The following is a 26,168-nucleotide window of genomic DNA, read 5'->3' as shown; positions in this document are numbered from 1 at the left end:
ACACAGCCTCTGTCTTAATTGTCCGATATGCTTTCCCCCTGATGCACAACTGTTTCTGCAACCGCTTCCTCTCCACTTACCCTGGCAGCGAGAGAGAGAGAGAGACAGACAGAGAGAGAGAGAGAGAGAGAGGAGAGAGAGAGAGAGAGAGAGAGAGAGAGAGAGAGAGAGAGAGAGAGAGAGAGAGAGAGAATCACACACTTGTGAACTCATTCACACACACACAAAGTTCCTCTGTGTTGCTGTAAAGCAAGTACGCATTCTTCACTTTGCAACCAGCACACATACAAACACACAGTTCATTTTCCTCTCTCAGACACACACGCACGCACGCACACGCCCGCGCACACACACACACACACACACACACACACACACACACACACACACACACACACACACACACACACACACACACACACACACACACACACACAACCATTTGCATTCGAACTCTCAGACCACAGTAGCCTGTACATATTCTTCATTACCATCCCTTTCTGTCCCTGAGTGCTGATCTGAACTGACCTTTACTGTGCAGCTTGTTTCTCGTGTGCTCTTAATGGCAGCGGGTTTCGTCTGGTGGACAGAGTTGGGCAAAATACATTTTTAAATTGAATCCATGTTAGAAATGCTACTCTGAATTATTATACTGTATACCTGGTGAATCATAAGTACCTCCCCTAAAGGAGGTTGCTTTCACCCCTGTCCGTTTGAATGTTGGATTCCCCCCGAAACTTGGTGGAAGCATGCGGTGTGGGTCAAGAAAGAACCCATTACATTTTGGCGTGGATCCAGATCTTTAAAGATCTTCTGACAAAAAACATTTATGGAGCTGATTTCAAATGATGTGTGAAACTTGGTGAAGCTTGCTGAATTTAAAGGGCAGTGGTACCTCCCCCACATCGCCCAAGAAGATTGTGATTGGTTAAATAAATACAAACGAGAAGGGCACTCAGTGGAGTGCAAATCTCTGCCAAGGCCCAAAAGTCCCCTTGAATTCTATCAAGCCGCACCAAATGACACTCACTCATAGAAACCAGTCAACTAAATGTTTCTGATTTCTTTCATAGAGATTCATCAATTATTCTGTGGGAAAAATTTGAAAATGTTGAAAAACAACCTATCTAGAAATCTAAAAAATCTAAAAAATCAACCCCCTGATCTGGATCTGAACCAAAATTGGATTGTTCTTCCTTGACCCACATTGCATCCTTCAACAAAGTTTCCTGAAAGTCCCATTGGTTGTTTTTAACTTTTGGCAAGAACCAAGCAACACAAAACAAACAGACAGGGGTAAAAAAAGTAACCTAATTGGCTTAAGTAACCCTCCCCTTTTTTTTCCCACATAAGAAGAATAATATTGTTGGTATACACAGGTTTATGTGAGATTATAGTTATTTTTGTTACAATAATTGTCCAATTTATGCTTTGAAAACTACAACTATTAAAAACAGGTTTGACTCTTAGAAAAATCTAATGACAAAGGAATAATACACAATGATAATTAGAGTTTGCAGTATGTACATTTATTGAGTTACTTGTTGAGAGCTTATTGATCACACATACAACACCAGAAAGGCTCAACTGGTAAGGGAACAATATCAAATCATCAATGTTCAACACCCGGCCTCGAGTAAAACAACAGCGAACAGACAAGGACATTGGCTCCAAGGTCAGGAGGGCAAGAAAATAAAGTGTGAAGTCATTATGAATTAGTCAGGCCAATGCAAACCGATGTTTACACACTGGAGATCACAATGCAGCTGTTTCAAAGTCTGACATGTAGAATAATTCTGGTGCAGTGAGCCTGAACGACACACGTCAGAGAATAACAGCACATATGTGATTCATGCTGCCCCCGCCCGTTACAGGTAGTAGGGTAATGTGATGGCTCTGAGCAATCAAATATATAACACACACACACAAATAAAGGTCGAAGCCACTGAACCTATTCATGAAAAAAACAAAACAAGTCTATATACTACAGAACTCAAGTCGAGAATCCAACTGTTTCTCCAATAAGCTGAAACATATCTGGCACGAGTCGCTTTTATTTTGACAAAAGAGTAAAAACCAGCACAGACTCCAGCTCTCTTGATCATTCCCAGGCTAAGCATGGTGACAAAAGCCACTCTTCAACTGACACACACACAAAAAAAAAAAAACGTAGCCAGGAAAATCATTATAAAACACTTCAGCTCCATTTAAATGCACTTTTATCAGGAAAATGCTGAAATCACATAGCGGGAGACGTGTAACGAGGGTAGAGTTACAGTAGAACTAGTTTCTCTCAAACACTATCTGCTCTATCATCTATCCATAAATCTTTTAGCAAACATTAAATACTCCATTACAGTACATCATCCTAACAATCTGGTAGTGTAAAATATGTCCTATGAACATAAACTCTGTTGAACAAAACTAAACTCTATTGATACTGAAGGGTCCTCAAAGTCAGATTATTGTGCTGAATGAAAAAAAAAATATATATATATATATATATATATAGAACGCTGCTTGTAATAACATGTAATTCATAGACAGGATTTTGTCCGATATAGAAAATCTGAATACTATTTTTAAAAATTCAGACATATACTGTATTTGTACAAAGTGCTTGCTCTAAAGTCTGTTGTAACATTTATAAGCTCGTAATAACCATCGCAACCTTTTACACTACATTAAGAATTAGCTCATTGTGAACTGGTAATGGCAAAAACAGGAAAAAAAAACGCTGACACAATGCAGTAACCTCTTTACCTTTTTTCCCTTTTTTTTTTCAAACAAATTTTCCACTTTATCATAATTGCATTACTTTTTCCAGTTTGCACACATTCACATCACCACGGTACATCTGGAAAAAGAAAAATCGAATCTTAGCAGTGCTTTTTCCATTGTCTGATTTTCCTTCATATAAACAGAGAGCCTTCTGGGGATCTTTGGTTGGGAATGGTGGGAGTCGGTTGGTGGGGAAAGAAACAGATTGTTTCCAGATCATTTCCAGAAATCAGTATCGTCCATTTGGCAGGTTTTCATCGCCTCAGCATTTAAAGTGTTGAATGAACCCCTCCCACCACAGTAAGGCTTTATGTACCGAGCAGCAATATGTTGTGATTAGTAACATTAATGACATTAAAAAAAATATATACTTGTAATTTTACAGCACTAGTAAATATATTAAGACATTTCTGCAACAGCATTGACCTGCTGGTATCATTAGCACTTATGGCAGCAACAACAGAACACTGAGCTCTTTTGAGAAAAATTGAGAAAGAGGGAAATGGCACATGTTTATTATATTCACATTTCTTTTATAAATTGTCATTCTAAGGCTCTTGCTTTGTCTCTCTTCATTATGGGATTGTCTGATACAAAATAGACTGTTCCTTAGTGAGTCACTGGCCTGCTTATCTCAAGGATAATTCCAAGGCAGGATATGTTGTCCCTTTGTGTTATGTGTTCATCTCTCACTCATTCGCACATGAAAGTTCATTATGTCGCATCCCATCATGCATATAGCCCAACCTTTACTTATGTAGCTTATTGTGTAGTGTGCTATGCTGCTGTTTGCCACAGGCATATTGTCAATGTCTTTAATTCAAAGAATGAAAAAATACAAAGCCATATAAGCCTCTTTTGCCGTTATAATCAAACACCGTTGATGAACCAAGGGCACACTCAGTGACTAGGAGACAATTCTGCCAAAATAATATCCTAACATGTTATTCTAAGATTATCATAAGGTTAAAATAACTATTATAAGCCAAATTGAATCGACTTGTTTTCACCATCCGACCCGAAGCTGGATCTCTGCCCCTTTGGCCCTGATCAGCATTTTTGTTTGGAAACTGTGGTCAGTTTTACAAGCGCAATCAGAAACATGCAAATTACAGTTGACTGGCCTCAGAAAATCAACATCCTCACAACTATTTGCTTAGACAATGTTCAGATCATAATGTTATTGGCTATGTCAGGAAGGCAAAATTAAATCGGTCAATTAAGGAAAATATTTATCATGCAGCTGTTTGTGTGTGAGTGTGTGTGTGTGCATGCATGTTACTGTTTTAGTGCATGTGCAGGCTTTTTGTAGTCAATCTATGCAGAGAGGCTTCACCTACATAGCGGTACATATGCTGAATATATTGTAGCAATGCATAAATGCACAAATCCCAATGACATATGCAAACCTCAGCCCACGCATAAGGCGAGCCAATAACACTATCATAGCGCAGGTGGTTAACACGGTGTACTCGGCAGTTAATAAGTATAAAATGTTAGCTAATTACAGCTATTACGTACTTTCACAGTCTCTCAACTTGCTCCAGTTGCTGTCCCTGCAATAACTATGCAACATGAGAAGAATAAATCTCTCGAGTTGAAAGCTTGCAGTTTAAAGTGATGGATTGTGAGTGAATGAGTGAGTGGATGCTTGAAAAAGATTCTTGGCCTCATGTTGCTGCATGCGTGTAATGCGTTGTTTATTTTTCTCCCAAACCGCCTGGTGTTCCCTTGTGGAAAATAACATGCCCTTGGGCAAGGCACTTGGTGGTAGTACGGCACTATTTGTACTGAGCGTCTCCGAGATGAGACTGAATCTGAGTAGACCATTCCACACACTATAAGAAATGTTGATGAGTATTGTAAGTGATGTATGCTCACAGTGCAGCGTGCATTTCAAAATAAAATGAAAACATATAAACTCCACGTTTTCATTTCCCTTTTATTTGTCACCTCAACTGCTAATCGACTTCCCATAATGACTTTCAACACCTCCAAAGGACGGAAAGCAGTGTAATTAATATGTTACGTTCTCAACCTGAACAAAATTTTTGTTGTCGTGAACGCATCTGAACGAAAAGAGTATGGACCCAATCCCGTATACAATCCTCCGGAGTTCATGTCTGAAAACGGCTTATGTTTTTTCTGAGCAAAATTGACATCAGATTGGCAATATATCCACTAAAATGTGACCAGCATACTATGAACAAAGCGAAGCCAAGAATGCAAAGTAAAACTGCTTAGTTCTGGCTGGAACTGTATTTAGGGGCTGATTCTTCCTATATCTTTATGTATAAAAATATATATCTCTAGCGAAGTGCTTATAAGATCACATGATGAAATAAGAAATTTAAGATAACAAAATAAGCCATGATCTAAGCGGCAAACATCTCCACCAGCGAGAGGTGTCAAGGACAGCAATGACGTGGGGGGGGGGGGAGGGGGGTGAAACGCATGACGAGAGTGTGCTTCTCTTCGTCAATCTTACACTGAAAAGTCTCAGCAAGATTAAGACTTCTGTATTGTCAATGCTCCAAACACAATCAGCCAGAGGATGCAATGAGACTGGAGCGAGGTTAGCAGTGAGCTAATGCTTTTTTTTGAGGGGGGGGGGACGGACTCATTACAGCCACAGTCTAGGGCTGTTATGTGTCTGTCAATTACATGGATGTAATTTTTCTAACACGTACGTTCGGTCAACTCCAACATCCATATCACATTAACTGACGAGGCAGAGTCAGAAACTAACAGCTCATTACGCCCTTTCAGCAACCCTCTGAAAACAAACACCTTTAAAGGCTCCTCGCACTTTGTGCTACAGGTTTTTTGGTTTCCAGCAGGAATTAGGTAGAAACAGGCTTTTGTGAATATGGGGGACTTCCTAGTTAATCAACCTTGCACCCTAAGGTCCAATGGCATGGTCATTTCATGGTGAGAGGCTCCCCAGCAGGTCTGGGGTGATGTACCCTACAGGCATAGCAGGTAGGGCCTTGAGGGGGTACTGTGGCAGGCATGGAGGGGAACACTGACGGGGAGGTTGGTTGAGGAGCAGACTGTGCTGAGTGTCCACCTCCTGCACCACTGTGTAGTCTGAAACAGGAGCACTGAACTGGGACTGGGGAGATTCAGGAACAATGTAAGATGATTGGTTTTCATCCACTTTGGTCTCCACTGGCTGCAGGGGTATGGTTTGGTACCCTTCACCAGACATAGGGGAGCCAGGGGGTGTGCTGATTTGCCGGGTGGTGCTCTCTGCGGTGTAGCCGCTTCCCTCGGGATCCACGACCAGCAGCTGAAACTGCAGCTCTTTTTGCTTCTTCTTCGCCGTCCCCTCGTTGTCTTCGCTCTCTTTTCCTTTATTCTGTGTTTCACTCTCAGTGGCTGAGGCGCTCTCCTGGATCCGGAGTTGCTGGCCGGGAGACAGCACCACGCCTCCAGAGGGCATGACGTTGCTGACCTGGGCGTAGAAGTCTGTGTTGACCCAAGTCTGGGGACCTGCAGTTTGGGTTTGGACGAGGTTCCTATCTGAGGTTGAAAATCCTTCTCCCACAGTGAGGGATGCTTCTCCGTCCTCGGGTTGGCCTGGCAGCAGGGTGGCAATCATCATTAGGGTGTCATGGTCGAAAACATCTGGGTCATAACAGCTGGCCCTTCCTGAGTCATCATCCGGGAAGCTGACGCAGAGGGAAACAGAAAGAGAAAAGGGGATTGAATTCATATAGCATAGATATTGGTTAGCATGAAAACACAGCCTTCACGTAAGAACCTGTGCAGTACCCGATAGCGTTGGAGCATCCGGTGTTCATGTGGTGGCTGGCGTGTTGGGGCAGGCCAAGGAGCCTCTGGGTGTCTGAGCCCTGGTTGTCCTCCTTCTCCCCAGAGTCCCCATCCTCAGCATCCACCTCGATGAACTCAACCCACGGCTCGTCTTGGTAGAAATCTGGTGCAAAGGTGGACAGGCCGCCCATACCTCCACCACTCAGGATCATATTCAGGTCGTCCAGCTTCCCCTTCTGCAAATGCACAAATTTGTACAACAATATTAAGCGTTTGTGGGGCGATCAGGAAGTAAAAATAAACAGGACTTTTAGTTTTCGCTGCATAGTTTCAGCTGTAAATCAAGCATTGTGTTTCCACCTTTGTCTGATTACGAAATAGCAGCGTTTTCATTTCGTTATTCAGATAAGCACTTCTTTGTTCTGAGGTCCAGGGCTGGCTTATAAATGCATCCCACAGCCAATAATACACCCACAGCACAATACTGAACCAGGACCCTCTTCAAGTCTTATTATCCCTCAGTGGTTCTACTGTCCTTGTTGGCTTAAAAAAAAACAAAAAAAAAACAAAGTGGTTGCCTTTAAAATTGTTTACAGATATATTTTTTTTTTTCTATTTCATTGTTGACGAGCAGCGGTTGGAAGAGGGATGGTGGGTGTGGGTGGGATGATTGCGTGGCCTAATGTTCCACATGGATGTCCAGGGTCGTCTGTTTTTAATCATATTAAATTGGAAAGGGACTCAAAAAACAGTGGTTACACAACCCCTTCTGAAAAACCAATCCACAAATTCCTGATGTAAACTGTTGTGAATTATTGATGGCTATAATTTAACCCTTTAAGCACATGCAGTACAAGAAAAAACTTGATATTTTACAGCAGAAAAACTAAGCTGACAGATAAATCATGAATTATTTCAAATATACGGCCTCTTTAGCATATTCACAACTACAACTTCTTCTCTTGACGACACAGAAAGCCGACACAATATATCTGAGACAAGAAAGCTACAAACAGCCGGGCCAATATATCACTGGAGTCTATTATTTTGTTCATCTAAATAAAAGGCAAGGCAGAATAACAGAGGAGAAATGAATGTACCTTCAACAGCTCTGGATCGATGCCTTTAATTTTGGGTGCAGGAACTGGTGGCAACAGAATCATCATGAATCTGTAGAGGCAGCAAGAGGAGGACATGATGAAGATGATCTGTTTATAGTATTTGTCAGTGTGTGTGTGTGCGCGTGTGTGCGTGTGTGCGTGTGTGTGTGTGTGTGTGTGTGTGCGTGAGTGTGTGTGTGTGCGTGGCAAAGTATGAGGCCCTGCTGAGAAGTGCCCTGCAAAATCTGCTACAGATTTAGCAAACACACGCATGTTGTCACTGCCATCATGCTTCAGCAGGTCCAGTGTGTTTCTGACAGAGTTGGTTGGATAGAAGAGAGAGAGAGACCATAACTCTTCCTACCTGTACTGCTGAGAGACGACAATCAGCAAGAGGAGTATGAGGAAGCCCACAATCACGAAAACAAGTACAACTGTGAGCGGGAACGTACTCTCTGGGGAAAGAGCATAAAACAGATTCCATCATCACAACCACACAGTTCCAAGTTGATGCAAAGCGCCTGAACCCAAATAGGCAACGGACCAATCAGATTGAATGTTCCACCCTTGACCCAAGATGACTTTACCTCCGCTGAGAATATCATCCACGTGAATGAAGATGGAGTCACTGAACTCTCCAAACTTGGTGAAGGCCTGCATCCTGCAGTGGATGTGCACTTCATACTCTTTGCCTATGTGCAGACCGTAGAGTGCCTGCTGAGTGTGCCGCTGAATCGTCAGCTGCAATACAGAAACACATGGAAGACAATGAAAACAGAGCATAGAGAGAGAGAAGAAAGTGATTTTGCAGTGTTTTAATTTATTAGAAAACATCACTGAGGACTGAATTAAGCTGAACAAGATGGTGTGACGTATATAACAGTGACCTTTCCATAGGGGCAATTGTTATTTTTGTCATTTCGGATACATTAGGCAGAGGACTGTTACAATGGAAGCTTCTGAAAAGTTGCCAAGGCTGCATTTGTCAGATGGTGGGCCATGCCGTAATGATTATGAGCCTGCACAAGGTCCCATGGCCTCTGACCTACAGATCCCTCCCTTCACTTCCTTTAGAGAGGATGTGTTTTCCCAGAGGACCTTGCTCTGGCTTCCATCGCCTTGCCAACAAAGCTACACTGCATTTTAGCCATGAGACTCCGTGGGGGAGGGGGAAGGAAACACGACACTGTGCCACTATGACCTACCCACAATTTACTTTAAAGAGAGTGCATGAGTGTTTCGTTTGTGTGAGCTTGTGTGTGTGCACATATGGATATGCAAGTTTTAAGGTTCGGTTTAACTGGGTCGGCACACAAACTAGTGTTTGCCTGAAAGCAAAGGGAAGAAGAGAGAGAGAGAGTTTAAGAGCAAATAAAGAGAGAGCGGGCACTCACCGATTTCCAGTTTGTGGTATTTATCTCTCTATACTCGAATTCGTACTCAAGGCGCATCCAGCCCGTGTCGACGTCTGCAGAGGGCGGGGGCTCCCAGTTGACCATGACATCATACCTTAGTCCAGAGGGACTTAAGTTCAGGAGGGTCCAGTTTAGAGCCACTGGTGGGTCTGGACGTACTGCCAGGAAAAGGGTAAGAGTTCAACATGAACTTAAGGAAAACAAAAATAAGCTATTAATACACCTCAACATGGTAAATTCATTAATGGCTTAGAATGCACTTGACATCAGGTGAACAAATAAAGAATTATAGTTAAACATAGATGATACTCATGCACATGGAAATTAAAAAGGCTATTTGAAAAATATAAAAAATATAAAGTATAATGTGTAGATGGGCGTTGCTGTTTTGTCACTCTTGTACTCACTGGTGTTAGCCCGATCATTGGAGGCTCTTGTATTGACTATTTTGAAGGTGGCATATGCAAGAAAAGCCGTGGCATCAAAATAAATAAATAAAAAGGGCCAATCTACAAATTCATGGCATTCTTTCTGTTTGAGTTGATAGAGTTGATATTTGATCTGAGGTAGACGCAAGGCAAAAAAAAAAACATCCCTCAAAGGCGCCAACCTTTTATTGGAAAGCCAAGTATTGCAAATTGCTATTTCTTGGGTTCAAATTTCAATAGCACACGATTGGAAGCAATAAAAAAAAAACTCATATGACGACCAATAAAAACAAGCAATCTTCTAGGAGATGCCACCAGCAGCCGTTGAGATTTTTCTCCGGACAGCCTTTAGAGCCAATGATTCAAGTGGTTCTTTATTCGACGTGTGTTGTTGGTTCAGTTTTGAAGACGACAACATCCATATGTTATCTATAAAACAACACACTGACACTAGTTTGCACACAAGAACTTTCCCGGGAAGCGATATCAGCAAACACATGACATTGACATGTGATAATACAGCGTCTATCATTATCGTCCAGAGTCCTGATTAGATAAATACCATCAGACATCAAAACACTTGCTGTGATGTTGACAAGCATGTGACATTTGCTGATTTGCTATTCAGCAGCAAATACCATTTCCTGGAAACTTTTAGGTGGGATCCATCATGCTAAAACATGCTTCACATTCTGTAACCCGCTGGAAATATTGTGAAGAATTTCTCTAGTTCGTTGGATGTATTACAAACATTAGGATATGCACAAATGTTTATTACTAACCAATATTTTCCACTGTAAAACAATCGTCCTCATCAAAAAAGGTGGCGTTTTGGCTGCGCAGCTGCAAGCAGTAGGCGGTCCAAACAACTGTGTGGTTCATGTCGAAGAAGCATTCCCTGTTTGAATAGTCATAGTGGGGACACTCTTTCCATCGCTGATCGATGATTGGACGGCTGAAGGAGGGATAAAGTGAAGGAGGAAAAAAAGGAAAGGAAGAAATTATTATCATCTGTAGGTTTGAGCATCTTGGACACACATATATGAATTTAGTGTGACACGTGATAGAAAATAAGTCCCTTTCACACTGGAGAAAACAAGTAAGACCCATTGACATCGGGCTTTTGTCTGGGAAATGGTATAATCAGCTTTCACTCATGGGTCAAATGACTTACAAATGAATTAGATCCAAATCTTTGTTATACAGTGCCATCTGAAAATAGTGCCCAACGGCAGGCGAATGCTAACAGACTGAGTCACACTACTGCTCAAGTAGCATTCAACATTTTCAAGTTTCAAGTCAGCATTGAGTTTGAAGGGACGAAAGTAAAAGGTGCAAATAGTAAACAATGTGTTTTTTTACTGTTTACCAACGTTTTTCTAGCATGAGACGTTGAACAGAAAGATAAACTTATCAATTAGCACTTGAAAAGGAGTATAAACTTTAATTGAAGTAGGCCCAAGGTGAGTTTACTCACTCTTTCTTAAGGTAGAAGACTCGGAGAGCTCCAGGGGAGGACAGGTTCTGGAAGGTGCCTGGACTCCACCAGCAGCGGAATGTCTCCTGCTCCCTGGACACGCACTCAGTGAAATGAGGCTCAATGGGAGCTAAAAGGCAAAGAAAGACACAAACGGTAATGGACAGAGTAAACAACACAGACTGCATTAGGCTGTAGAAACACCTGATTATCAGTTAATGAATTCTGCAAAAGCAACCCTCCATAACTCCATAACTCTCTTATGCTACTTTTGCTGCTAGTCACCAAACAAGCTAACAACAGCTAACTAAAGCTTGTTTGTTTATTCGCTATATGATAGTTTGATTGTTCTCAGAATTTACACCAGTGAAATTTGACTAACACTTTGTAGTTTCATGCTTTTGATTCCCAGACATGATCTGATGAATAGCATGCTGTGCTACGTTAAACAGAGGCCGTCCATGATGCTAGCTAGTTAGCTTCACTTGAGTGATTTGACTAGCAGCTAGGCCTAACATTAATACCATCGATCTAATGGCAGACTGATACACTTCAGTAAGTTAAGAATCATCTACTTCTTATGTTAAGTACAACAAGTTAATCACATTTGGTTGTGTTTGTGTAGCCAACATTTTCCTATGATTCCCAACAACGCTGTTTTTGAGCTGTTGTTTTTGTGAAGCTTAGTTTCTGAAACTCGTTACCTCCCTGTGAATGGCCAAGGCTATTAAATGAATTCTAAATATAGCACAATATGATCCTTGAAGTATTCCACAGATACATGGGGCCAAACGTATCAACACTACTTTCTCATACACACTACACACAACCTTGATGGCAGCTGTTATGACCAGTGAGCAACGCGAGTCACGCTCTGCTGGTGTGCAGTGGCTAAAGGGCCAACTCATAATCTGCAGCGGTTGATGCTGCATCGAGTTTCAGTCCCCGTGTTTTTCAACCATTCATATCTATCCGCATACATTTCATGTTGTCCTCTGCCCCACCCCGAGGCCCTGACTCAGCCCCTTTCCACCTCTTCTTCATCACCCTGTTACTCCTCATCACCAGTCCCTCACCGCCAGTTTGGTGCAACCATAAATAAGCAACTGAGGGTATTGATTTCTGCTCTACCCACTCTCCCACAGCTCTTCTCATGGTAACTGCTGCACTATATCACAGACAGAACCAGATCATAAACATTTCCTCAGAACACAGGGCAGGAGTTAAACAGACTGCAGCTAAAATCTTTGGAGATTTTTATATAAACGTGCAACAAAAATTATATCCACAGTCGCTAAAAGCTGATGAATCTCACTTTAAGTCATGAAGGTTATACTATAGGCATCTGCATACATTGTGCCATTTGTGCAGTGACAAACACTGAACCAGCATGCCTCTCTGATCAACATAAACATCTTTATAACCACAGACACCACAACTAATCACCCGAACCAACAAGCCCTACTCCAGGCAGGTATCAATCTGCACACACTCATCATTTATTCACACAAAAAAATCCTATACACTATTACTTTGATTACTTTGCTGACTTGCTATTAGATGCCAGTGTAGCCTCATAATTCATTGCATTCCTATGACATTTTGCCTCTAGCCCTCTCGCTGATCCCCCCCCTTTTTTTCTCCACCTTCCCTCCCTTCATCTTCTGCATACTGTCGTGGTTCCCAGAGCTTTGCTATTTCAACTTGCCCTCCCTCCCCCATCCAACAAATTCCAGCTGCCACCATCAAAGAGCTTTGTGCAAACGCTGTATGCAAAGAGGTTTCGAAACTACAGACGGACTGATTGCGGAAAAAAGTTAAATAGCACCTTGGAAATGGATGGTTTTGGGTTATACGTCTCTTGATGCCTTTGATTTTCATGGTTGGCAATATCTCCAACAACCCAATACAATTTTTGAAAGTAAATAATTCCTGATGCATATGTACTATGTAAATTCCTTAATTTTCATGCTTTAAAATGTAATTATTTACATGGGAAGACAATCTTTTGAGACAAACTCCAACAGCTTAAGACTCAAAAGAACACAGACAGAGTATTGAAAGCTACCCTCAAAGAATGGGGCTCTGCTGGTTAAGGTCAGAAAGCACAGCATTTTTGTACAAGTTGTAAGTTGTAAGGGAGCAAGTTGCTTCCCTGTCTGGTTTATAGTTGAAGTGTGTCAAAGGTGAGACGATGTGCAGAAACACCTGGAGTCACGCAGTCTCTACTAGTTCTCAACGTCTTTTCTTAATCATTTGCTGACTATCATACTTCTCATCTGGCATTATGATGAAATCTGACATCATAAGACTCAATCGCTAAATTGTTCAAGTTGTAACTAGCTCATAAGCCAGTGGGCAACAACTTGACGGCTACATGTTGATCATGTAGAGGCTGGTATACTTTTGTTTTAGGGCCGTACTTGCAGGTTTCTGCTCATACTAACCATCACAGAGTGTCAGTGATGAGAGGCTACATCATGCCTGTACTTGCCAGCTGCCATTAAATGAATAGCAGCTAAAAAACCTGATTTTGTGTGCGTATGTGCATGCTTGTGTGCGTGTGTGCATGCTTGTGTGCATGTGTGCATGCTTGTGTGCATGTGTGCATGCATGTGTGCACTCCTCCTGGTTTTCCATACATATCTGTGGGTCCTTGTGTGCTGTGTGTGCAGCTGAGACTGATAAACAGCTCTTCGCTTCATGTCCTGTGTTCATCAATCTATACAGAGCAGCTAGGAAACCACTTATCTTCCTTGATGTCAGCTTCAGCCATTACGGATTAAAATCCATTAAAAAGCCTAAATAAAGCCCTCTTCCTCCAGCCCTTGTGGCAGCTGGCAAACAGCACTAAAAAGGAAGTGAGAAAGGTGCAAGGAGGATTTATCGGTTATCGCACTGTGAAATATTTAACTATCGTGAGGAGTGCAAGGAAAATGAGGCTATGACGCTATGAATTACGACCTTTTCCAGCTCATTTGCAGATAGAGGTTAGTAATGAGGTTAATAACGCTTCCAAGGAGAGAGGAAGAAGCTGTGAGGGAGGAGGTATGAGGAAAGAAAGAGGGAATAGAGAGAGAGACTGCAGATGGCAACAGTGAGAGAAAGTGAATGTATTATGATGGAAGACAAAACTGAAAGGCAATGTGAGATCTTTGGCTGCAATAACCATCATCATTCAATGTTAGTTACCATTAGGGGAAATTACTGATAGGTTAAAAAATGGAACAGCTTTATCTGCTATGCAATGAAACCTGAAACTATTTTTTCACTATATTTTCAACAATGTCAGGCTGTTGAAAGTCATCAGACCAAACATTAGGCATCTGCGTGTTATTACTTGATGGTGCACTGACATAAGCTAAACTTTTAAATTTTGCTTTATTCAACATATAAATCTGAATAATCCCTGCCCCCATCCGACATGGAGAAAATTCTTTGTGATCATCTATTTCAAACTACAGAAAACTGTTTGCTAGTAGTGCCATGGGTTATTTTTTTTATTTTACCTATGCTACAATAAAATAACGCAAAATATACTGAACTAAAGCAGACACATAAACAGTAGACATACAGAATCCGAGTGTCTCTTCATTGTGGTATTGGCACATTATCAGTCTGATTCCCCTCTGCTTGAAGAGAACACACACACAGTGATGCTGAACAGTAGAAACTGTTATCTCTGGTCACTTCACTCACATTCAGCTCTTGGCTGACTGTAAACACAATTAAATGACAGCCAAGGCCGAAAAGCTGGTGCGAGTCTCAACCCAACCCAAATAAGAGGAATAAAAGGAAAATGTGAGCTGTTTTAGGTTAAAGTTATTTATAAATGTTATATCATGTCACCACAAAGTTTGAACTACTGTCAGCAACAACATCTGATTGATACTAGAGCACCCAGGCCAGATGATCCAAATCATTTCCTGCACCAGCATCGGACTGTGTGTGTCAACCAGATGGAGAAATTGGCAGCACACACTGGCGCTGTGCACATGTCGTATCCCTGCATCACACGCTCAACACACACATGCTGTTTTCTGCAGCACACACTTGTTGAGGTGTTAATGCATTTACTGCAGAAAGAGTTGTTGGTCTTTCACAGGGAATGTGAACATGCGTAACACGTAGATGAGATGGGAGAAAGGATGGGACAAAGTTTGGAAAACTCTGACCGGAATTTAATTTTATTACGCAATTGTCCCAATGCTCTTCATACTTAAACATACATATTTCATTTTTGGAGGAAACTTAAAGGGGACATATTATGAAAAATCCACTTTTGTAGTGCTTCTACACGTTAATTTGGGTATCTGGCATGTCTACCGTCCCAAAAACTCTGGAAAAAAACAACTCCCGCGATTTGTTGTGGTTCCTCTATGTAAGAAACTATACGATAGAGTGTGTAGAATGGGAATACGACCAGAATTGACGTCACAATCGGTCTACATGGCATAGCCCCCCCCCCCCCCCCCCCCCCGAGGCGGAGATCTGGTGGAGGAGGAGACCGGGTTACGTTACGAGCCACAGCACCCTCCTCAGCTCGAGGCGGCGGGTGTTAGCTGGGAAGCTAGCCGAGGGGGGACGCTAAACAGCCAGGGAGCGGGGTGAGAGGCGGAGATCTGGCCGAGAAGCAGAGCCTGCGGTCGGGGTAAGTCACAAGCCCAAGCCCCCTCCTCAGCTCGGGCTCGCTGGGTGATGTTGTCGGGATGCTGGCTCCATGTCAGAAGCTCGCTTCTGGTGGACGTGTCGGTGTTTGTTTACGGTTAGCAGCAGGGAGCTAACGCTAGCTTGCTGTTAGTTTGTGTTTAAAGTTGCAGCACTTTCTGGGATGGCTGCTTGTGCACGTTTTTACAGCAGTATTGCATGTGGAACCCCGGCCGGGAAGCATCGGACTGGGAGGTGGGGGGAGAGATCCCATTTCGGGTCCGGAGTGGAGGAACAATGCTCTCGGAGTCGTAGCTTGTGTGTGTGGCGCCCCGTGGATGCAGCAGGTATACATAGAAAACAATGCACTCGGAGGCTAACCCGAGTCGTAGCTTCTGTATGTGTCTGTCTTTGTAATGAAAATAGCACCGGAAGGTGTTCCAGGACCCCTCCGGTCTCCGGCTGCATTGTACCCGTGCTAAGGTGCTTGCTCAGCGGACAGCCTCTCCTGTGATGCCCTGGCGGCGAAGCGGAGGGGGGGAGAGAGCGGCTCCTTATAACTTTTGTGACCTGTACAGATTTGCTCCAAGCACCCCGAGCGGCACGAACCGGTGCCGGTCACCAGCAGCTCGTTGCCGCCTCCGTCGCTCGCTTTAAAATGAACTCATACCCGGGGTTTTAAGTGCATTTCGCCGCAAAAGTTGCAGCAGTGTTAGCCTCCAAAGCTGTAGCCCCCCACGATCCCTTTGTCTGTGTGTGTCTGTGTGTGTGTGTGTGTGTGTGTGTGTGCACGCGCTCAGAATATATCAAAACAGGTCAATCTGAGGAAGGCTGTTTTAGACAGGGTAAAAAGGGTGCTGTTTTAAATGATCCTTGTGGTATTTTGACCAAATTTTTTTACAGACATTAAATTAAGACCCCAAGGAGCCATATGAACTGTGGTAAAATGGGCATAATATGTCCCCTTTAAATAGAAAAAGCTACTAACTGTACTTAATAGTTGAGGTTAAATGTTGAGTCAGGAGGCCATGTGGAATTTGAGAGAGCCAGAAAGTGCAAGAGGCGGGTCAGAGGAGAAGGGGGGAACGCTGAATGACCGCAACAAGATACAAACAAGAGAAGGCAAACAGCTGATATAAATAACAGCCAACATGCACATGCAGGTTCACACATAAGTGCACACACGGACTCACAAAAAACATGCACATGCACACACTGAACTTCCACCTCCAAAACAAAAACAGACAGAGAATATCAAAGTGCCATTGTGCAGCTCCTTGAATACGTCCTGCCTTTCCTCCAAGTGAAGCAACAAGACCCATGGCTTCGCTTCCCCCTGTCGCATTCGGCAGCACAGGATGACAAGTGCTCGCTCCATCTGATCCTCATGATTCCCATCAGTGCTATAGCTTTGAAGTCTTACAGACACAAGCTGGTGTGTTTAACAATGCAGTGACCCAGTCAGCATATTCAGGTCCCAACCATGTATTAGCCTGAATATGTTAATCTCCTCTAATGCAATTACAGCCCGTAGCATTGGCTTAGTTGTGTCATATTAATTTAAAGTGAGAGTAAATATAGATGGGCAGGGGCGTTTGGCTTCCAGCACAGACACCTGCACACACACATTTCTCTAGTTACCTTTCTGCCTCTCTTGCTTTTTATTGTGGCTTCTTCCGACACGCTGCCATCCGCGCTTCACTAGGGTGTCAGATGTTTTCACAGGGGTCAAAGCAACATGTTAAATTCAGCTTCTGACCATGGGGCCTCACACAGAGCCGCGAGACCCTCGTTTTAGATATGAGATAAAACGACTCAGCCGACATAGCATTAGCTTTTTTTCTTAAAGTAGTTTTTAAGACTAAAATGCAAACTTCAAATGAATTACTTTTTTCTTTTTCTCTAATGCCCATCAGTCTGCCCTTCTGCTTTGACATTTTTTTTAAATATTTTTTTCCTCAGACAAGTTATAGGGACGTTAGTGTCCGATGAGCAGTGCTCTGCTGCTGCATCTGCTATTTCACAGCCATCCTTCATTTACAGAGCGTTGCCTCAACAATGAACTCTCCCCCCCACCATTTAACAGTATGCATTTCTCTCTCCTGCCTTTTAAGGCTCCAACTTTACACCGCACTTCAGACATTGCATCCCAGACAAGGCCCCGATTTTGCCTCTCAGGGCAAACACAACCGCGTCTCGTGTTTAAAGCAGATGTAACTGTAGATTGTGTGTGTGTGTGTGTGTGTGTGTTTGTGTACGAGCCAGACGGACCCAACCTCTGCACGGTTACCAATGGTTACCACCGGTTACCACCTCTGTGGCCTAAAAAGCACAGCCTAATGCAACAGGATCAATGTATAGGCCTGAGGAGCGAGTCCTCTTGAGACACACACAGGCAGACGCTCGGGGAGGGCTGGGGCGAGATGAAGCGTATATGTGAAAGAACGGATGAAGACAAACGACTGCCTATAATCACTCTGGTAAACCTTTAAATATATAGCAGCATCTCCAAACGTCTGCTCATGGCTTGTTATGCGGCTCGCCTAACAACAGACATAAAGATGCGGCAGAAACAGCACAACCAACAACACTCCAGGTAGGCTCCTTTCAGTCTGTTCAGAGAAACATCTAAATGGTTTAATACAAACCCAAAAGCACCGGATGACACCCACTCCCCCAGATTCCAGATTCACTGATTTCTGCAAGGGTCTGGGAGAAGTGTAACGTGTTATCGCAAGTGGAGAACAAAAGCTGTCGGGATCAGAGGCTGTGCGGGGTGTTAACTCGAGAAAGGCGTAGTCTGCATGTGTTTGCTTAAGCTATCGAAGACCAGGGCTGCGTTAAGCCATCGCTTGCTCAAGACCGTTTAACCTCAAACAGTTATCAGTGGTTTGTCTGCAGGCTTATCAGAGCGGTAATGTAAATGGGATAGTGACGTTTGCTACGGCTTGTGAGCAAACATAAAGTCAAAAAACCTGAGGGCAAACGACTCAGAGCTCAGAACTCTATTTAGGGTTTTAGCAATTTAAAGTCAGGAGCCGACACACCCATAACACTAGAGCTTTTACTATAACATCATCTGTTTTGCGTGAATATTATCAGATTGATAAATGAACTATGATATAATGAGCAGCTCCAATGCTACAGACATAACTGATGGCCCTTCTTTAATCTAGTTTTCATGTGTTAATACATACAGCAAAATCTTAACAGGAAACACAGCCTTAGATTCTCACTAACTTGTCTGCAATGAGAATGGATGCAATGAGCATTCACCTCCAGGTCAAATGACTCTGCAGTAGACACAGGATTTAATCAGCTCTGGCTCTGAATGGCTGTGATGGAAGAGTGTCACTCGGGTGAACGCCCTTATTTGCCAAGACAGCGAGGTGAGACAACACAGAAATCCAAAAACAGAAAAGGCAAACTCCTCTACTGGCGATGGGAAAGGAATAAATAACCTTTCTTATCTGGTTTAGCCACGTTTAAAATACTTGCGTACACCCCTCTTACCAAAAACAAGACTGACAGGCATAGTAATGACTGAGAATTATTAATTACCACAAAAAATTATATTTTAAATTATTTTAAATTATATTTGATTTATCAAAATTCCATAATGGCCCATAACCATTTACTCCAGATTGGGATGTTCCAGGTGATTTAACCTCGGCGGTTCTTTAATAAAAAAGAAGATGAGAAGATTCATAACCAGCATCTGTTGGGCACAAAAGTGTGGCAACAAGCACTAGGACCACTTCTTTCTGCTTGGAAAAGCAACGTCTAGTTATTTTACCACTAGAAAAACACAAGAGCACTGAACAATATGTTCAGAAAACATGATAATTGAACCAATATTCAGGAACTGCGCTGTGGCACTTTGGCCGGCTGAGTTTATTTTTCCTCATAACTCAACTTCACAGATGCATCGCTTTGACCGTTTTATCCTCTGATCGCTGGATTTTAGAACGTTCCAGATTGTATAAGTGACCCAGGTGACCGAGAACCATGAAAAATATCCTCCTTGGACTGTTTGATTGAGCGTGAAGCTGAAACATTCATCAATCAACATGTTACATTAATGACGGTACCCCCTATACAAAGCCCCTCAAAAGAAGATGAAGAAGGGTGTGGTCAGAAGAAGATGAGATGATTTGGGATTTTGAAGCTAAAGCCAAAGAACATATTTCCAACAAATAAGGGGCCTCCTAGGGAAGTGGCAAAAAGTCAATACACCATATAAATCCCTAATGACAACATGACACAAAGGATGAATGTGTGACTGCATCTACATTCTCATCATGATATATATATTTTTATACATCCTGCACATTAATCCTGTCAAATCCCACCACCAGACAAACACTGCACGTTATTAAATGTCAGCTTCATCAAACAGGTTGGGAATATTTAAGTTGCAAAACTAAAAAAGCAAAATGCAGAGAGAAATAATGGGTCCACTGCTGTTAGCTTAAATGTCATTCAGTGTGTCATAGCGTTTCAATAACTATATAACCAAGATGTACTCAAAGGGATCATCTGTACAGGGAGTTGGTACCAAGGCAAAAGGAAGGTCCTGAAAATGTTTTTGTATGTGCAGGTGCCACATGAAATACTGTGTCTAGAGGTAACAGGTGCTGCAGAGGTCTGAGAAGCTGTCCACACATGGTCTCAGGTCTCTATCCAACGCTGTCTGTCAACCGTTAACGGCAATGAGCAGATGTGACTAAGAATCAACTGGTGAGACAGGGACTTACAACACTGTACATACAGAGGATGACAAGCTGTGGTGTCAAATGTTTTCAGGGCCATTAAATGACTCTGCATTTTTATGTTGCCTTAGAAAGAAAGAAAGAAAGAATAGAAGAGAATAGATAAATTTGAAAATATTAAAAAGTGTGATTTTTGAATCATTTACATTCAAGAATGACAAACTGTGAACATAACAAAGATAATCAAAAATAAAGAAAGACAGCACAGAAGAGAAAAAACTCATTGAAAAATTGTAGAAAATGTTATTAATCAAATTAAATCAATAAATATTATTGTGATGTATGCATATGGACAAGACGCTAGATCAATCTTTCTGCACTATAATTCTGCACTATAATTACAGACAATGTCTCATGTCTCATTTCTCAAACAAATTCATGTCCAAAATCTTCAGTAAAACAGCAGCGAGTGTCTGAACAGAAAATGGTGTCTTATCTGTCTCTCAGAAACAGATAATGGAGACACGTCCTGACAAACAACAGCAGACAGCAACCCTAACCCTGTGTATCTTTGCTGTGAGAGTTTCCTTGAATCATGTTCGGTTCCCGCCCAGGTAAACTTCAGTTAAACAAGAACTGTCTTGGCCAAAGTTGCCGGGGCCGCACACTTTAACCCTGTTCATGCTGCAGTCGCTCCATCCGGTTGGCAGAATTTACCAACTCATCGCCATCTCTCAGTCACTCCAATGTTTGAGACTGGAAATGGTGCCGTGGAAGACATCATAATTCATGTTAAAAGTCCTATCTTGGAGAAAAGGGGGGGAGTGTGGCCTGTTTGCTCATCCGCCGCATTCTTTCACCTAATTATTTCAAATGGCTCTGTGACAACTGGATTAGCTGGCTGAACATCCTGCATCGTCCTGTCCCTGGACTTTGATAGAGAAGCCCCAGCCATGTATTTACCCTGGCTCTATTGATCCCAACCTGTTTGACAAGCCAAACCAGGAAAGTGCTGCATTTGCTCAACGCTGGACCTCGTGTATCTGAGCAAACAAAGCATTCTGCAACTGATGTCGGACACAAGACGCGATAACAAGTGTCAACAGCAAAACCTGACTCACGTCTGTTAATGTTTCATGAGCTGCATGTAGAGATTGTGTTAAAAATATACTTATTTTTGCTAATTTGTCCTCACAACAAGAAGTGAAAAAAAAAAAATCAATAACCTACCTGATGTTGTCATGTGGTCCCGGTCCAAGAGAAACGCCGAAGTGGGAGTGGACGGCCAGTCCAGGCAGGAAATTAGAAGAATCAGGAGGTGAGAGGAGGGTGAAGAGAAGGCCATGATGCTGGAGACAGAGAGAGAGACAGAGGCCCTGTTATTATAATTATCAGCTTGACGCCATGATGACATACCCATGTTAAAAAAAAACTCCTTCCTTCCCTCCCCTGTTTCCTCCCTTTCTCTCTCTCTGCCCTAGGAGGACAACTGCCATTTATTTTCAGCTGGTGTCTGTGAAATCCAACACGAGACCGGGCATAGTTAATAATTGTCCCAGGTTGCTGCAGTGGCAGTTGAAGATCAAATGTATGAAACCCAATTTTACTTTGTAAATGTGCTGTTTGTGCCCAGTAATATTTCTCAAGCTTAAGCCTATTCGTCATTAGCTGTGATTTTATCCAGAAATACCTACTGAGGGTTCAGATATCAGAGAAAAGAAACGAAATTAAAAACATCTGCAAAAAGCAGATGTTTTTAGCCATGAGCTGAACTTCGGATGTTTTCCAGAGGGGACGTGTGTCTGTATGCAAATGTGAGAGTTTTTACTCAAGACATTTACCTGAACTTTTCATGCCCACTTGTAAAATATCTGTAAAATTAATCTATTCATGTTGGCGTACATGTTCATGGGGTTTCAAAGATGTAATGCTTGCAAAAGAAAAGCAGGTAATTTCAGCGTGCAAATTTTATATCTATAATGTATAATATACATCTGCCTCATACATCCTTTATCTTCCTGAATTTTCCTGTTGTGAGAACGTCTGACTCAAGTAAATTTCCCACTGAGTTCTTCATATGTGAAAGGCTGAGTCATTTCTGGAGTTCATATTTGAAAACATAACCACTCACTGCAACAACTTCATATAAGGTAAAGTTAACCCAGTATTTTATTTGGCATTTTGGTTGCAGCAGTTTGCACCTCAGCTGCAGTCGATATGGAAAAACTGTTTTCAGACATGTGGACGCAAATGTCTGAAGGAGACTCTCCGCAGTTACTAGGGACTTCATCGGCCTGACCTCTTAAAGCTGCACATGACTGCTCCACCTCTCACCTGAACGAGGAGAATTTGTTCCTGTTGTGAACATGTCTGTGCAGAGAACCTCCCGTTCTGTTGTTCACGTGTGAAAGGCAAACTCTGTGTTAACTCTGAGGCCAATTCTACCTGGAGGTCATGTCTGAAAACGGGTTTAGCAAACAGTTGCTTATCTACACATCCATGAGCTACATTAGCAGTAGCATGGATTATTAGCAGTCATTCTGGCCAACTTCACTCTTCTTTCAGCTCTGTTTTTGGTCTCCACCAACTGCTGAAGGAAATAATGCTCTGTATCCCCATAAACCTTTTATCATGTTCATTAGCTAGCTGCTTACTTAAGTACACTAAGATACCCCTGAAGGAAACTGCACAGTCAGCGATATCAATATTACATACAGCTTGAAGCTCTCTCATAAAACCAATTTCACATAAAGCCTGGGCCACACTGCCGGCATCACTCGTACGTGGCAGTCGCTGAACTTTTTCCACGCCCCTGTTGACAGGTTAGAGCGGCCCCACTGCCTACATTAGAGTTCCACCTCACTACTGTCACACGCCATTTAGAGTTTCTCCCCTATTGTTCTTGAGAGACGCCTGCGATTCCCAGGATACATTCACAAAAACAGATTTGTTGATATTCATAATGACATAATTCCAGCAACATTACATAAAACTGACACCTTTTCATGTATTTTCAATGTTTGGACTATATCTGAAAATAGGCATGAAAAAATATTGGGTTTTAAAAATAATTTTTGCAAGTACATGTCATCAATTGAGAAAGGGGAGGCTACATGTGTACAGACAGTCAATGTTGAATATAATGATTTAATGTCCATAATGTTTTTATGTAAAATACTGAAAAAAAGGCTTTTATCGAAGGCAAACTGGAGTAGCAGTGCTGCAGCAGACACGTTGCCGGTGCAGACACATAACAGCAGCTGCAGCAGTTCAGAGAGGTAGGCGTCAGGCACACCAGGTAGGCAGCGCGGCCCAGGCTAATCAAGCAGGAGTATCTATTTCATTTAGTGTCGCTATCACATTGTTTAACTAAATACAGGACAATCATTTCCCCTGAGCCGGATTCCTCTCCTACAAATGTCCCCCCTGACACCTTTAAATAAGAGATGTGGTGACTGTCTATCTCGCCCCAGGCTATTCTGGGAGATTCATTTCCCAGTATGTGTTTGGTCGTACAGAAAAACCCCAGACAAACTCTTCCTCCAATACGCTGGTGTTGGCGGAGAAGTTCTACGAGTCAAGTACGACCTCTAAATATAGGCCCAACTTTATGTCCGCACCCTTGGCTATTTACAGCTGTGTCTCCACAAACTCGCTGGGCAGCCAACAAGCCCAAACGGGGAGCCTGAGTTTCTGAGGGCAACAGTGCCATTATTTTTACCCAATTCTGGTGTGACCTGAGGACAGAGGATCTTAAAGACCTACAGCATAACTACAGTGAGCAACAGAGCATACTGAGTTAGCCTTTATGTATTTACTTAGGGTTGGGAGCCGAGAGATAAGAAGCCAAAAGACCAATTCACGATATATATTTTTACTTATATAGAGTGACAACTACTGAGTACCTGTGACAATACCTTATTTTCACATTTTCAAATCCAACCAGCTTTGAGTGAGCCTTGCAAGACTTAGTGGGAGGTAAATGCCGGGACAAAGTTCATATGAGTGTTGGTTCAACAGCATATATCGAACACTGGCACCTCATTAGGGTGAGGATGTCAGATCTCCATGTACTCTGGATTAGATTTACTGCAGATTTCAAATAAAGCCCACAAGAAAGGCAACTACAGCAAAAACAAAGGGAGAAAAACATTGAACTAAACATAGAACAGCAAAATGTGGAAAAACTCAGTTTTGCTAAATTTAACTTACTCATTGTGACAATGACTATGTTTACATGGACATTGAATTTCGATATTAACCAAATTAAGACAACAGTCTGACTGAGACACTGCCATGTAAACAATATATACTCAGATTACCAGTGTTTTTCTCTGGTATTTGAGGGATTATTGATGTAGACTTTATCGCCACTTATTGGCCCGACATTATTGTTTGAGATATTTTCATAAATGTAGGTAAAAATATTTGTTCAATGACAATCAGCAGTACTGAAGACAAGGTCATAATCGCACCATAAAAATCGTATTGGAACTCCATTGATCAGTTGTCAGTGTGTGCGTGTGCGTGTGAACATTCCAAGGGTCAAGAGGCCACACATGCCCGAGTTATACAAAGCAAGAATTCATGGCATGGATCTGTCAGGCAGCAGGCTCATCTGGCCTGAACTAAAAAGATCCATTTAAAATCAATCATTTATAATTGTCAACCCTTTTTCTACATCTGATATTTTTGCCCGAGTTCATTTTCAGTCTCCCACTCCAGCTCGCTTCATGTCTGACTATCTTCTGTTCTGAAATCATAATTGAAAACATTTCATTTTTCTCTCCTCATCAAAAGCTGAAGCACCATTATGATGGTGAATTGAACATCGCTTTAATGAGCACTTTAAAATTGCTCTACTTCTTCTTCTTCTTCTCCTCTTTTATTCCTCCGCATTGTCTTTTCTTTCAGAGCGTAACATTCGTTAATCAGTTGAGGAACCAAAGTACTATAAAAGAGGGCCAAACAGCCCCTCCATTCCAACATGTGGCCTCATGTTAATCCCAACGTTAGTCTCCCCTCCTCTCTCTCTCTCTCTCTGTGAAAGCCCTGGCAGGCCTGGTGCTTCTTCTCCAACTCGTGCACATTTCTCCCCCATTCCTCTTCTTCTCCAGGGCCAATTACAGGCCTCCAGGCTCGCGGGAAGGCTGCCTGAGCCAATCAGAAAAGAGGGAGGCTCAGCCCAAGCCTCCTGGGGTCCCTTGGTAAACATTTAAGGCATCTGTGGTCAACCTTCCTCCCACTACCTCTGCCCCAAAAACACATACACACGTACACACACACACACACACACATGCATTCAACATGAGGGCATCACACATACAAACCCACACACACACAGATGGCCCCCCACTGCCAGAACCAGGCTTCTCTCGCGTGTTTCCTCAAATCTCTATTAGTCATCTGTGTTTGTTCAAAAGGATCTGCCAGGCAAGGGAGGTTAAAGACCAAGGGGGTTTGGCAGTGTAAGGGTGAAGCCAGGGAAAAAAAGAAAGTTTAAGGGGTGAGAGTTCACATCGTGTCTGTATTAGTCCCCTCTATAGCTGCAGGAGAAAAGTATGCACACACACACAAGCGATTTTATGAGCCAAAATTTATCTGAGGTTCCACCAGAGAAGAAGCAGAAAGAGTGCAGCGTATGTGCTGAAATATTATGTCTTCATGACTCAGTCGCCATTTTTCTAAACTTGACCCAGCTCACATCCATGTCCTCATTTACCTTGTTCCCGCTTTTTGGATACGACTGGATCCAGGGAGGTAAAAGTTCAAATTTATGAGGAGAGGGGGAGTGGCCTTTAGAAACAGACTGTCCTTTTTCTACACTATTG

General features: G+C 42.5%; 1 protein-coding gene across 4 annotated transcripts in view; it reads right to left on the bottom strand.

Annotated features, from left to right (window-relative positions):
• Positions 1–1,507: 1,507 nt before the first annotated feature.
• ghra (growth hormone receptor a) overlaps positions 1,508–26,168 on the bottom strand; it is a 35,309-nt gene continuing 10,648 nt past the window's right edge. For all 4 annotated transcript variants that reach the window (XM_053420066.1, XM_053420065.1, XM_053420064.1 and 1 more), the window contains 9 exons: positions 21,568–21,686; positions 10,979–11,108; positions 10,284–10,456; positions 9,053–9,231; positions 8,246–8,399; positions 8,023–8,113; positions 7,659–7,728; positions 6,559–6,794; positions 1,508–6,455 (listed from right to left, as the gene is read on the bottom strand). In XM_053420066.1, the coding sequence (XP_053276041.1) occupies positions 5,708–6,455; positions 6,559–6,794; positions 7,659–7,728; positions 8,023–8,113; positions 8,246–8,399; positions 9,053–9,231; positions 10,284–10,456; positions 10,979–11,108; positions 21,568–21,682 (1,896 nt within the window). In that variant the 5' untranslated portion in view covers positions 21,683–21,686 and the 3' untranslated portion in view covers positions 1,508–5,707. The remainder of the gene's footprint in view (positions 6,456–6,558; positions 6,795–7,658; positions 7,729–8,022; positions 8,114–8,245; positions 8,400–9,052; positions 9,232–10,283; positions 10,457–10,978; positions 11,109–21,567; positions 21,687–26,168) is intronic.

Source organism: Pleuronectes platessa, chromosome 4 (assembly GCF_947347685.1).
Source record: "Pleuronectes platessa chromosome 4, fPlePla1.1, whole genome shotgun sequence".
NCBI lineage: Eukaryota > Metazoa > Chordata > Actinopteri > Pleuronectiformes > Pleuronectidae > Pleuronectes > Pleuronectes platessa.
The sequence above is the reverse complement of the archived record's forward strand: the minus strand, read 5'-3'. Positions and strand labels throughout refer to the sequence as shown.